This window comes from Thunnus maccoyii, chromosome 9, assembly GCF_910596095.1.
Source record: "Thunnus maccoyii chromosome 9, fThuMac1.1, whole genome shotgun sequence".
NCBI classification, from domain to species: domain Eukaryota; kingdom Metazoa; phylum Chordata; class Actinopteri; order Scombriformes; family Scombridae; genus Thunnus; species Thunnus maccoyii.
The window spans coordinates 27,313,499-27,327,564 of NC_056541.1; the positions used below are offsets into that span (position 1 = coordinate 27,313,499).

A 14,066-nucleotide genomic window follows, 5' to 3' on the forward strand; every position below is an offset into this window, starting at 1 on the left:
AAAGAGTGTATTTATTTATGTATTTACAGATCTGTAAGGGTCCCCAGAGCATAACAGTGATGGGCAAAAAAAGGCCTTTTATTGTCTCAGTAACTGCAGCTCAGTTTATTTTATGGCACCTTTGGATTTCAGCCGGGATAAACTGGCTACGTGGAAGTTAAACAGAGGAGACAGAAATGTTGAAGAGACAAAGGTTATAAGTCCTCTGCCAACTACCTCTGTACAGACGCAGAGAGAAGGGTTCAACCAGCCAAGCAACCTCATTTATATTGACTTCACCACTTACATGTTTGACTTTTACTATTGCAGTAATTGGAGAAAACAAGTCCACAATGTAGCCTTTCCCCTTGACAATTTGTACAGAGAACTCCCAGATACAGACCCCCACACTTCTCCCTACTTAGCTCATTTTGCATTCAGAGCATTGTTGTTCATGAATTTTTTATTAAGTCCTGTGAAGTAGTGTGCAAAGTTCAGTTGTTGAATTAGACAATAGAGTGTTTTCAACTAATCTTCCTATTAACGCACAAACAAACGGAGCTGGATCATTTCCGGAAAGGAAAACATAACCTTTTGAAAGCCATGAAGAATGTAAGGGTCTGAATGTAATGGTGACAGCGCTGTGAAACTTGACCTAACCAGATACAGAGAAAATCTATCTAAAAAGCTTTTTCTGCCTCAAATCAGCTTTAAGTAAATCCTTTTGTGATCCAATAAAATAATCCAAGACAACATATTTAACAATAGATGTTGTCCCCACAACTCATGTTACTGTGTTCTGTGATTTTCCACACCGGTGCTTTGAATAGGTTGTGGGGACTTAAATCATTTAATATAAGTTTACTATATTCATTCATCACTCTGCACTTCAGCGAATATGAATATGTAATGATTGATAACTGATATCAGTTATTGTTTAGAAAAAGGCTTTTAAAGTGAATGGAAAATGCTCAGAATGCTGTATGTCTCAATGTGGAGTTGACTATTATGCAAGTGTTGCATGTGCTCTGTGTTATCTGACATACATGAATGTTTCTATACATTGTACTTTGTTGCTTTGTGCATTTCAAGATGCATGAGTGCATCCATATTTTGTGTTAAAGCATCAATAGACATTAGGATATTAATATCAATATCATACAGGCTTTGATGCAGCTTTAGTCCATTTAATTGACATAATTCAGACCACACTAGCACACAAAACTAAGAGGGGTCTTTGAATCAGCAAAGTGCTTGTAATGTAATAAGCACTCTCTTCTAAATGGAGCCTTGACTCCATTTAAAAGAGGGCAGAAAATATGTGTGCACTCTTGCTTAAGGCTTTCATCTTGCATATAAATCACTCTAGCTGAAAGTGGGTGTTTGAGCACCACAGATCTCAGGTCTTGGGGCGCGCACTGTATCACCGGCCAAGGCTGCATTAATGACAGTGCTGTTGCGCGACTGCATGAAGTAAATTAAGCCAATTCCAAATATTCTGAGAGCGGATAAAATGTTGAAAAGGAGGCTTTTTAGCTGATTTAGAAGGCTTACATGTGACTCTCTCTCTTTCACTCCTCTTCCCTTTTCTGCTCTGTGTTTCTTTCTAGATTCCGCGGCAGCTGAGTGCTCTGACGTTGTACAGGTGTGAGCAGTCGGTTCTGGATTACTGCCATGCCCACCTGTCGCTGCACCTCAACATGGGCATGGATCCCACCACTCAGGAGCTGGGAGGTCCGAGGCCAGCCGGGTACCACTCGGGCCTAATGGCTGCCCTCCCCTCCGAGACTGTGCTGCCTTGCCCCCAGACCCACTCCCTCCACCAGTGAGCTGTGCACTCTGTGAGGCTCTGTGTCTAAACTACTGTGTGTCTGCTGCACAGAATCAGCGGATCTCTCATGAAACACAAGGCTGTGTGGGAGGGAACTGGGACTGGTAAAGAAGCAAAGGAGACAATTAATCTACTGCAGAGAATCCTGGACCCGGGGTAATGAAAATGAAAATATTTCTCAGTGGAAATAAAGGGGTGCAGCGGTATTGATTGGTGAGCTTCTGACCCACCTGACCCTCAATGTCCTCAATTAGCTAAGGAGGAACAGCAGCATGACTTTCCACATTCTGCCCTGCCTCTTGAGGAGTATTAAGGATAATGATTTAATGATTTGTTAATCTTATTAAACATATTTCCTCAACTTCTCCTCACCTGGGCACCTCTGCTGTGTCAGGTAAAGTAATCAAATGTAAAATGCTACAAACAGAGCAGGGAAACAGCATGATGAGCAACTGAGTAGCAGAACAAATGAAAGATCAGCCATGCTAAAAGGTTTTCTGCTGCTTTTTCTGATCAGGCTCCGTCAGCGGTCTCTGTCTAACTTTAGTCCCTGTAGCGTTTTCATCTGGAGAAATGAGCCACTCAAATGAAATTACTCAAGATGAGAGAAACAAGTCAGAAGATAACGGACAGTTATTGTCATATAAAATGTACAGCCCACACATCTTGCCGGCAGTAAGTATAATTTACATAGTGACTTTTGATTTCCTTAATGATTTGTGAAGTTGATCACATTATAATTAATTTAATCGAGCTGAGAAATAAACAGAGGAAAAATAAACACCAAGTACAGATCTTGGTGCTCTGGGACGTTCTCATATTTACTTTTCATCATCCATTTAAATCATTTGTAAATGGGTTTTCAAATGTGTTCTTCGACCAATTATCTGATTGTGCACTCATATATCTACATGTGTGTACTTTTTACAAGATGTTACATTATAATATATGGTAAATAAACTGTGGTAAATGACCAGTAACAGTGTCATTCATCAAGATCAGTGGTATCAACCCAAACAACTGTCTGCTGTATTTCAACAGCTACGTAGGTGGTTGAGACTGAAGAGTATAGTGCTGAAGGCAAGACTGTTTAATGATGATGTGTGTCTGGATAAAGACCCTGATCGTTATTTTCACTTGCTATTTTTTTCTCTTCCTGTGACTGTTTGTGACCGTTATCTGACAAAATACAGTATACTGGACTCTCTGAACTTGACTCTTGGACTTTTATGTTGCTTCCCGGAAAGGAAAACTTATGTACAAAAAAAACACAATGTCATGAAAATGAAATGGTGAAAGCTAAATATGGTATAATTGGAATGTTTGTCAGCTGGGAAATGACCATTTGCTAAACCCCTATCCTGAGCAGCAATTGTCCAAACATAGCTTAGCAACAGGAACTAGGCACAGCAGGCCTGTCCAGCTTGGGATTTCTCCATGTTGAAGTGACATGCAGTGGGCTGTATGTAGGAGTCATACTTGCCATTTAAAGAGTTAAGAGAGTCATGTATTTTTTATTTAGCCTTTCCAGAACCATAAACACAAGAGCAAAGGGGAAAGAATTGGATTACATTGTGTGATTTATTGTAACATAAGCTGCAAATGTTAACATGCCTAGCTAACTTTAATTAGCTTACTACCTACTGTGTAGTAACCTAGCTTTACTTCCCGAGGAAAGGAGCATTTCATTAGCTAACTATGATTTTGTGGGGTTCAGGGTACATTAGAAAAAAAAATCTCTGCTCAAGACTAGCTCTGTGTAATACTTCCCCTCTGCTAATGTATCAGAGTGCAGGGTAACATTAACAGCTCATGTCCTACTCCACTGGATTTGGAGAAGTTTACACTTGAGTGACCTCAGCCAACTTTACCTGAGATAGCACTATGTTCAACAAACACACTGGTCAGTTGTCGAAAATAACCACAGGCAAGCAGGGTTGTGTAAGAATTTAAAAAAAAAAAAAAGCTACAGCAATGCAAGAATAAGTCATGTCTTCTACATGTCTCATCAACTGATTTGGATGCTGACTTTTTACCAAGGACATGTAGCTGTAGCCTCAGTCTTTTAGCACAATACCATGTGCCATAATTTAATTTATTTAATATATTTCATGTTTTACATGTTTCTCATTTTAAATGAGTTGACTGGAAACATTAAAATCTGGAGATGACATTTTCTACCTCTTTCTGAAATTAAGGAGCAATTGATTCAAAAATTACTGAGTATTAGTAATATACTCAGTATACTAAGAATGTAGGTGGTAAATCTTCCCCATTATCGTTATAAATTGCATAGATGTAATGCAAGAGGGGAAAGCTTGATAGGCATCAGTTGGGGCTTATGCTGTGTTTATGTCATATCAGAGTTTCCGACCTGTAAATAGCGTTCACGTTAACCTCCATGTCATAGTTACGACTGTGAAACTGAGATTCAAAATCTCCAATATATCAGACTTGGCAATTACTAATATGAAAGTGCCTGAAAACCAAGCAAACATGGATGCTACACGTCAGTCCATCCTTCAATGTAAATAAACCCACATTTAATGGATATAGTGTTTGTCAATGCAGAATGTATTGACTGGGTTATCATACAACCTTCCTGAGTTTTCAGACAACATGAACGTTCACAAGTTAGGATCCTAATCCATCCAACTGTCCAATTGTTTCCTTGTATTTACTTATTTCTTTTGGAGGGAAGGGGGCATAGTCTGCACAGGGATGTACAATACTGTCATATTTCAAGATCATGATCAAAATTGAGCTCTAATATGAATATTTTTCAAGTTGATTATATGAAATCAGTCATCCCACATCATTATTTCAAATGAAGGACGCATTGATTGTGTACAACTGCACACTTGTATCTCAGCTTGTCAATGATTCCTCAATAACAGACATTTTGTAGTAAATGCTTCGCCTGGTATTCATCTGTAAAAAGAAAAAAATAGGCTGTGGAGAAGATATATCTGCTTATGACAACACGCTCTGACACATGACAGATTCACGCTGCTGGAGGATTTACTGCCCTGTAGCCGCACACACCAAACAGTTTAACGACACTGATAGATTGCATACATCACTCACTTCAAGTGTTCAGAACAGCGTTGGGTGAGAGAATCAGTACAGGGAGGAGCAGCAGATGCAACAGAATAGCATTCAGACTTGTGTGTTTAAATGCATTTACACTAACAGGCTGATGACTCATGATACTTCAATCGATAACCACTTCTGGAGCAGGTCTGACTTTATAACTTTAACCACAAACTAAGAAAATAATTATCACCCACAGCATGTCTCACATCGACTGTGTGATTCATAGAAACACAAGATTTTTGCTTTTTACAGTTTTGTGCATACATATTTATGTCAGGCGGCCAGGATCACATCCATACGTGTCCAGTTACAGTAAAGAACAACCAGCTCTGTGCTCCTTATGGAGGCTGACTGACTATTATTTATATCCAATGTTATCACAGGCATAATTTTCAGACATGAAAAGTAATCAAAGTAATGGCAAGAGATGTTTTTGGTTTGTTATTGACTTGACATTTCATCTATTTGGACAACATATTGGTCCCTCTGACAATCTGTTGGCACTTTCTTGGAAGACAGACACAAGCTATTTTCTTCCTTTCCAGAGCTGTCAAAGTAAGCCAGACAATGTAACACTTCATGTTATGTGGGCTTAAAATCCGCTCATCCCTCATTCTGTTCCATTGATTTCATCCAGTGATCTTATTTCTGTGGGATTCGGGATGTCATCAAGAGAGCTCTCTACATTTACAAGACCCATAAAAGCACAATAAAACTAAAGGGTAGCAGAAGTTTAAGAAGTCACGATAGCTCTTTCATTTGATGTACTTTCTGCACTCCTTTGCATATGCCCGTGTGATACAAATAACTCTGTACACTTGTTTACTCAAATTCTCTAAAATCCAACAAAATCGGGCCAGATGTTTTTGCTCTTGGCACAGTCTAACCTATATTCAGCTGGTTGCAGAGCGGCTGGCATAACACAAAAATAGTGGGAATATTTACCTTTTAAAATTCAAACAGAAGTATGGTTCATCTCAAACTTGCTGTGTAAAGTATGCTTTCATGCTCGTCTGCACTTCAGGCAGCGGTGTATTTATCTGGTAACATGCAGCTTTGTCTCACCCATAAGTTAATGGTGTATTTGAAGTATTTCGATTTAAGGTCGAGCTCAAGTTTCTGTCTGTCTTTGTCCCCTTGCACATTGCCCTGTCATTTTAGAGTTGTATTGCAACTGCTGGCGGGCAGGGCAGCTGTGAAAGCGCTTGATTTCCCTGGGGACTTCCACTGCTGCTGTGCCCACACTTTGAGATTACCTTTACCATCTCACAGGCCCAGTATGACACTGGTGCTGCTACTTTATTTTTAAACTGTCCATCCAATCACAAGGCAATCGACTACTTTCCTGATACATTTCAGGTTCAAAGGTGTAGCCACTTTTTAATTGTACCAATGACTCAGATAGCCTTTTTCCACTGGCACTTTTGGCTGCACCGAGTCAAACCATGCCATGTTGATTTGTGTTTCCATTACCAGTTTAAACCTGCAGAGTTGCACTGAGTCTGAGATGGACCATCTCTGAAGTTGGGTCAAAGTGCACCTGACCTACAGCCAAGTGGGGTGCAGTGATGTCGGATGGGCTTCATCATCATTCAGGGGCGAGCCGGCTAACTTCCAGTTTAGCCCTCCGCTAACTTGAATAGGATAAAATGATTCAATCATGTGGCTCTTCTAGACTTTCCAAATGTTATTGGACTGAATTGATCAAATTCTGATAGTGAAGTGAGTCATTTATTGGGGGTTGTGATGTATCCATCATTTTACAGCTAATCCTTTGACCACTAGTCACAGTCCTGCGCACTTCCTGGGAGCTAGAGTAAACAGCGCTAAAGAGGGTGCTGGTTTAAAACGTCATCAACTCAAGACAAGCATGTCATCAATTAAAGACACACCTTCAAGCAGGTGGCCTTGTTGTAACGGAGATGCAAATCCCTGCCGTGCTGAGTCAAACTGAGTCAAGCCAAACCAGCATGTGTTTGGAGAACCCCCAAGAGCTCTGTTTGTCTCATTTGAAGTTGCTTTATAATCATTGACTTTTGTTAATGAAATATTTCAGCATTTTAGGAAAAATGCTTATCCACCTTCTGGCAGTTTATGGTCGATCAGAACTGGTTCGTACGACATGTTCTCTGACCACATCAGAATCAAAAGTGTTTACAGTTGTTCTGAATGGCCACACTCGAAGACAGAGCAAAAAGCCAGCCGTCACGGAAAGGGAGACATGATATCTTTTAAATATGGGAATGACATATTTTTAGACGGTCTCTCCTTGAAGCATTCTTACTGTTTACATTAAAAGTGATTCAAATGGTCTTGTCAAGAATGTAAAAAGGAGCGCTGCAGAGACAAGTTAAAACCCTGACAACTTTCTTAACAACCTGGGTGTGAATGTCAGGCTTGTCAGTTTCAGAAAGTTACAGAAATGGCCCTACACAGCCCCCGTAACTTGAAAGTTGTGGGGGAAGGGGGTCTCTCAAGCTGTTTGACCAATCAGACAAGCGCTTGACAGAGTATACCCGCCCCTTTAGATGAGGAGATTGATATCACAGCTCTGCAGTCTCATTATTTACGCATTGCCATCTGGTTATACAGAAACAAAATCCTAATGAAAAATACATCTTCATCACTTGAAGTAAAGATATGTAATTCACACGAGGATGTCAGCTTTGTTGGATAAAGGTTTAATATCTAAATCCAATGTGCAACATGAGCTTTTCCTTGATTCCACAGATTTCCTGTGCAGAACAGGGCTTCAACAAAACACTATTGGGAAAAGACATGTTGACGCACTAAAAACAGGGTTAATGCAGGATGATGCTTGAATGAAAGCACATTTGGTGAAAGAAAAAAATGTATTGCTTCCTTTTGGGGGAAGATAGTAAACAATGCAATTAAATTTAAAATCCCTGGGATGTAGCCACAACTGTTTCAGTCACTGTCTGTGCTCTCGAAGCTGAGACCTGGAAGCAAGGATAATGCATAGTCAATTGCTGCTTTTTAAATAGTTTAAAAATCCATCTCCCTCAATGGCACATTCAGTGTTGAAAATACGAATCAATTATGGTAAATAGTGCCATAGTTAAGCTGGTATTGTGCTGTGCGGTTTGTATTAAAGGCTGAATGCCACTCACTTTAGCAGACACATGCTCGCTTCAGGATTATAGTTACTCACAGTAGGTGCCGTATAATGTGAAAATTCTCCATCAATCCACAACAATTCCATAAATGTAGTTAATCTAGTTTCACATTTAGCTAGTTTAAAGAACTGGGTCGGTTTGCTTCAAGGATTTCTGTTGAAAATATTCCTTAACAATGTTTTCTATGCCGATTTACCTGATACAACTTAAAAATATGCATTGAATGTCCTTGTTGAATTGGTAAATAAGGAAAATAATACATACATGCAACTGGAAATGTACTTGTATCACCATGCTGCCAGCCATTATTGATTTAATCAAATGTTTAAGTAGAATACTGTATATGTCTATAGGGATTAATTATTCCTATGAAATTATATCGCTTCTCAAAGTGTTAAATTTCTGGTCAGTCTCTCTTGCATAACAATTACATTGGTCACCATGCACTGCTCGGTGCACAGATTGGTATTTGTACTGAGGAAAAAAGGTTGCTAGGCAATCCATTGAGATCTAAGAAAAGGTCTGTATGAGATGTGGTGAAGACGGAGAGCTGGCAGTTGCTGGGTAAATTGCAAGTAGACAATCAAAGTCATATCACACTGAGCTGGGAAGCAGAATGAGAGGAGCAAGCCACCAAATGAAGCTGTTTACCTCCTGTCCTCATACAGGGCAGCAAGTGGTTGATATCAACAGGCGACATGAACAATTAAGAGCACAGCATAAATTAGTCAGTGACTGATTTTGAAAAAAAAAAACACAGAGAAGAAGAAAAGCTTAAAATTCATCACACCGTATTCAGGATATTACATGCTTATATCCGTGACTGACATAGTTAGAAAAGCTTAGATTGTGGCTCTGAGCAAACTGCTTTGATTTTGAGTGGGACAAGTGAAGGAGGTGGCATAATTGGGTTCACACTCTGTGGAGACTGAGTGACTCCCAACCCCCCTCTCCCAAGCATCTGACAAAAAAAAAAAAAAAACACCCAGAATAAATAATGGGCTGTTGATGAAACAGCACAAACGTCTTACACCCGACCAAGTTCACCCACTGACATGGCACGACAAAGCAGATTGAATTTAGCTGTCTTTCAACTTAATACACAGGTGTGGCTGTGTGCCCTGCGGAGTGTGGGGGGATTTATGGCTGGGAAGACTGTAGCTGTCATGTCCCTGCAGCAGCAGCACCACCACCACTGCTCAGCATCTCTGCCAAGGCGCAGTTTACTCTGCCAGCACTGCCCTTGCATCCCAATGAGCTGCATGCAGGAAACGGCTAATGTTACAGCCTCTCATCGTGTATCCTGGGATATGAGCTCAATTAACTCAACATAAGCACTGTCAATAGGGATCAAAACAGATACAGGCCTCATATTCAGCTGTGTCCATAATTACAGTTTATGTAACAAACTAAGAGTCACAAAAAGCAGTATTGGATCAATGTGATTGATAGCTTGATGCTGAATATCTTTGTTTCACACCTCTCATTTTTGCCAGTAATCCATCTTTTAGTGTCTGCATGTGTTGGCTAGGGCATTAGGGGTGATCTCAGGAGCCAGGAATAAAACCAGAGGATGCTCCATCAATTTTAGCTTGCTACACTGATTTGCATCTCCCTGGCAGAAGGCAATTCATGACTTGCGGAAATCCAGTATTTTCCCTCTATTTTCCCACATGACTGGTAATCTATCATGGCAGATCTAATCAAGAACTTCAAGAAAGGCTCCTGTAAGGATCTCCTCTGATCACGTTTAATCAGCAAGCTTGTGCGTTTAATCAGGATTGAATTAGAATACTGGAGCTGAACCACGTTAAATTAAGAGAGGATCTGTTGCTATTAGAGCTCCTATTGATGAAGGAGGGTCAGAGGAGCTTCAGAGCAGAGGCTCTTTGTAACTGGCAGGGTTTCACTCATGGGTTATCTCTTTAGGTTACACACAAACACCTGGCATGAGGGGAAATCCATTAGAGTGATCTGGGATTGGCGCACACACCACTCAAGTGTGTGTGATCAGTATCATTTTAAACTGGTCTGTGTAATGTGTCTGTCCTCTCAAAACCAATTCTTTGTGTATTCATAACAGGTTGGTGACACATTTTATAACTCATTGAAAGATTGATAATGGATTTTCAACTATTGGATAATGCTTTTGTTGCATATTCATTTTGCTGTCACATGTAAGCACTATCTACTGTAACTGGCTGTCTAAGAATAAAAACATTTGGAAATAAAGCAATTATTGAGCTACAAAAATGTTTTTGTGTTTAACCCATTATTCCTTATGTAATACAAACATGTAATGAAGCTGTTACATACAAACAATGTTCTTTTATACTGTAAATGTGTCATTTGCCTGCAATATATATGTATAGCCCGATTTCCCAATTTCAGAATATGAGGCTGTTTTCCTCCCATTCTCCACTCCTTATTACATTTACTCACTAAATTAATCAACAGCTAATCTCCTGTTGCTGTATTATGTTGATGTGAGTCGCACAATTAATTTAGAATCATTTGAATATATATATAAAGGATTGTAAATGAGCAAATGTGGTTAGAAAATGATTCTTTTAATTGCTGTTAAGTCTAGCCATTACAGCACCATCCCAGGAATACAAATGTTGCAATGCACTGTGTAGAAAATTAGCTTTCCTTTAAGAGACAGTTTAATATTTGTTTTCTCCTCTGTCTTTTAATGTCTTTAGATGCCGGGCCATGTCGTTTGTGTGTAAAGCCCAGGGGCTTCGTGTGTACTGCAATGAACTGATTTATTAAACTGTTTGCCTCACAGCAGCCACAAATATCCCCCGTATTACTGGAGAGCTGGAGACTGTTGACTGGTGCATCAGTGCCACAAAATGATAAATGACATCAGGGGCAGCAAAGTAAGGTCCTTCGCACATACACACTCTCTGACACAGGAACACATGAATTGCATACAATCGTACATACAGGAAGTAAAAAGTTTGAAAGAGAAATGAATGATAAAGGAGCATATAAGTTGCAAGTGAATGGTGATCCATTATTCTTTACTGTCTTTGGTGTCAGATGTACTGCACAGATGATATTAGTTTCCCCCCTTATTTTGCTTCTTAGTATGTAAATAGATGAGTATATTTTCACATGTAGGAGCGGTGATGATGATGATTGACTATGCAGTACCTCTGAATGTATATTGCTCTAAAACCTTAAACCTGCACATATTATCACCTTATAAAGCTGGAGTTCAGTTCATTTGGAGTCCATGTGATGAATGTAAATTGAATATTCACTCTCCTTTTACCCACATTGTGGTTTATACAAACTCCTGAAGGAGATTTCTGGCTCTTCAGCAGCTAAAGGCTTAAACAGCTGGCTGCTGTTCTGGAAACAACACTGATGATGAACCAAAATAGTAAAGTAGTGGGCTGTAAAAACTAAAACAATGAGTAAAAAGGCACTAAAAAAGCTCCATAGCTCTGGGGAACTGCAGAGTCAGGTGTTAAGAGCAACCCCTTTCACATTACACTTAGTAATTTGATCCATTGTTAATATAAAATATTGATTATAGCAGCCTTAATATTGCTTCTAAGTGGGAGCTTCAAGACACCACTTTTGTTGATTATCTTGAATTGAAAATTTTGTTGAAATGCTTTGGATCCTAATCTGCTAAAGATGGTGCCATAGAAAACCAAGTATATATAATGATCCATAGGTAAAACAAACACAAGTCTTCCCATTATGGCTTTTTAATTGCCTGATCATCTCCTTTTATAACTAAGCAGCCTTTATGACTGGATAAAAAAAAGAATGAAAAGCAAGTGCTCATTTCCCAAAAGAGTACATAGGTACATAATTAATAATAACTGTGGGCAGAAACATTGTGGTGGAGCCTGTTGGTCTTCTATAGTGAGAAAGAAATAGACAAAAAACATCTGTTTCGCCTCATCCTTCTTTCAGGGGTTTTCTCTCACTTAACGTAAAATGTAGGCAACATGAACACTGTCACCAGCCTATAGGCTTTTGGTTTGGACCAATGTACACGAGGGATAAAATCAGATGGAGCATTAATTAATGTTTAAACTGGGATTTGGCCTTGCACTTATTTTCTAATGTTATATACATTTTACTACATGTATACAGTAGTTAATAATCAATTAATAACATAACAACTGATCATTCATTACGTGTAAATCATTAATAAACACTTTGGTGAACTTGGGTTGTTGTTGCATGAGCAGCATGCTCGGCTGAAAAGTCTAAATTAAAGAGCGCCATCTACAGAAACCTGTGCTTGGCAAGAGATCTCTGGATGTGAAGCACATAAACGCCACAGGAACCAGCATCAAAGATGTTGCTAAATCTCAAGGATTACCACTGTGTGTCCATACCAAACCCAGTAACTGTGAAATGCTTTGATGTTTGCTCAGGTGGCTGCTAAAGGTGCAGTGTGTAGAATTTAGTGGCATTTAGCGGAACAGACTTGGCAGAAATGGAATATAATATTTATAAGTATGTTTTAACTAGTGTATAATCCCATGAAAATAAGAATAATTTTCAACCTTAGAATGAGTCCTTTACATCTACACAGGGAGCAGGTCCTCTTCCATGTTGCACCGCCATGTTTCCACAGTAGCCCAGAGCAGACAAATCTGCAATGTGCAACCTCACCACTAGATGCCACTAAATTTTACACACTGGTCCTTTAAAACAATGTGCTCCTCTTGTACTGGTTGGTTTCTCCTGCCAGTATAAAGAACCGTACAACTTTTTACACTAAACTTTAGAAACACTTTCAAAAATAGTGACAGGAAATCAAATATTTCATTTAAAGTGCTCTGAGGATTTCAAGCATAAAAGGCGTGATTTTTACAAACAAACAAGATGTTCACCCACAAAAATGCAGCCATTTCGTCTTCGGACTCAAAATTTGTTCACATACAGCAGTAGTTTACAAGAATAAAATGTCACTGCTATTAAGTGCTTGTCCACACTGGTAAGAGGAGGCATGAATGAAGTAAAATGCATTCTGTTCTGTCCGAGGAGGAAAATCTGAATTGTCTGTTACATTGTATTATCTATTTACAAAAGCTGCATGGAGCCTCTCACACCTGTCAGCTCCAGAGATCACCCACACAATCCAATCTCTGCATTTGTCTGTATGCCCTGAGTAACAGCTCATCAGCTATCAGGCTCTGTGGACAACTACTTCACACACACACACACACACACACACACACACACACACACACACACACACACACACACACACAGATTCTCCGCCTCCAATGCCACCCAGACCTATGCACATCTATCATAATTATGCACAGCAGGAATTCAAATAGCTCTCCGTACTTCAGAGCAGAAGAACATTGCGCCAATTTTCCCCCACATTATACAGCACAAACAAAACAAGGAACATAAAAATCTATTTTGGTTATTCTTGTTTACTGACTATGACATTGGAAACGCTTCAGTTAATTCAGTATAAATCTGAAGAAATCTATTTCCTGTAGCTCTCACATCCACCTTATAAGCATCACATGAAAAAGATACTGCACAGAAAATTTGGCATACCTGTAGCTATATTGAGCTACTATGAAAACCCATCTCCACCGTGTTTCTATTATAACCTGTGTGAGTGTTGTCACCTTTTCTGTGACATTTTTCACTCGTCTAAAGAACGGCGTCAAGCTGCGCCTCCCTGCCAGCCTCGTATCCACTTTCTCAATTGCATCCGAGACTGAGTTGACCTATGGGCAGCATACATAAATCTCCACCGGTGCCATGCAGGCTTGTGTGGCCTCTCACAGGATGTATGTTATAGGGGTAAAAGATAATGACAAAGGACAGACAGAGAAAGAAAAAGAGAGATGGAAACCAGAGGAAGAAATGGTGGATGAGCATCGCTGTGCAGAAAACAGGCTTTGCTCTCACTGAAGCCTGTTTTTGTTGAACAATTTCATTTCTTTTAGAATCCATTTACTTAATTATATCCCCTTGAAGTAATATTATTTAGAATGAAAATGAACAAATGATTTGAT

At 39.5% G+C, this 14,066-nt stretch overlaps 1 protein-coding gene across 2 annotated transcripts in view; it reads left to right on the forward strand.

Moving 5' to 3' along the window:
* LOC121904585 (leucine-rich repeat transmembrane neuronal protein 4) overlaps nt 1–3,665 on the forward strand; it is a 43,401-nt gene extending 39,736 nt beyond the window's left edge. The window contains exon 3 of one of the 2 annotated variants that reach the window (XM_042422404.1): nt 1,590–3,665. In XM_042422404.1, the coding sequence (XP_042278338.1) occupies nt 1,590–1,808 (219 nt within the window). In that variant the 3' untranslated portion in view covers nt 1,809–3,665. The remainder of the gene's footprint in view (nt 1–1,589) is intronic. The other variant, XM_042422405.1, reaches the window with a different exon arrangement.
* Nucleotides 3,666–14,066: the final 10,401 nt, after the last annotated feature.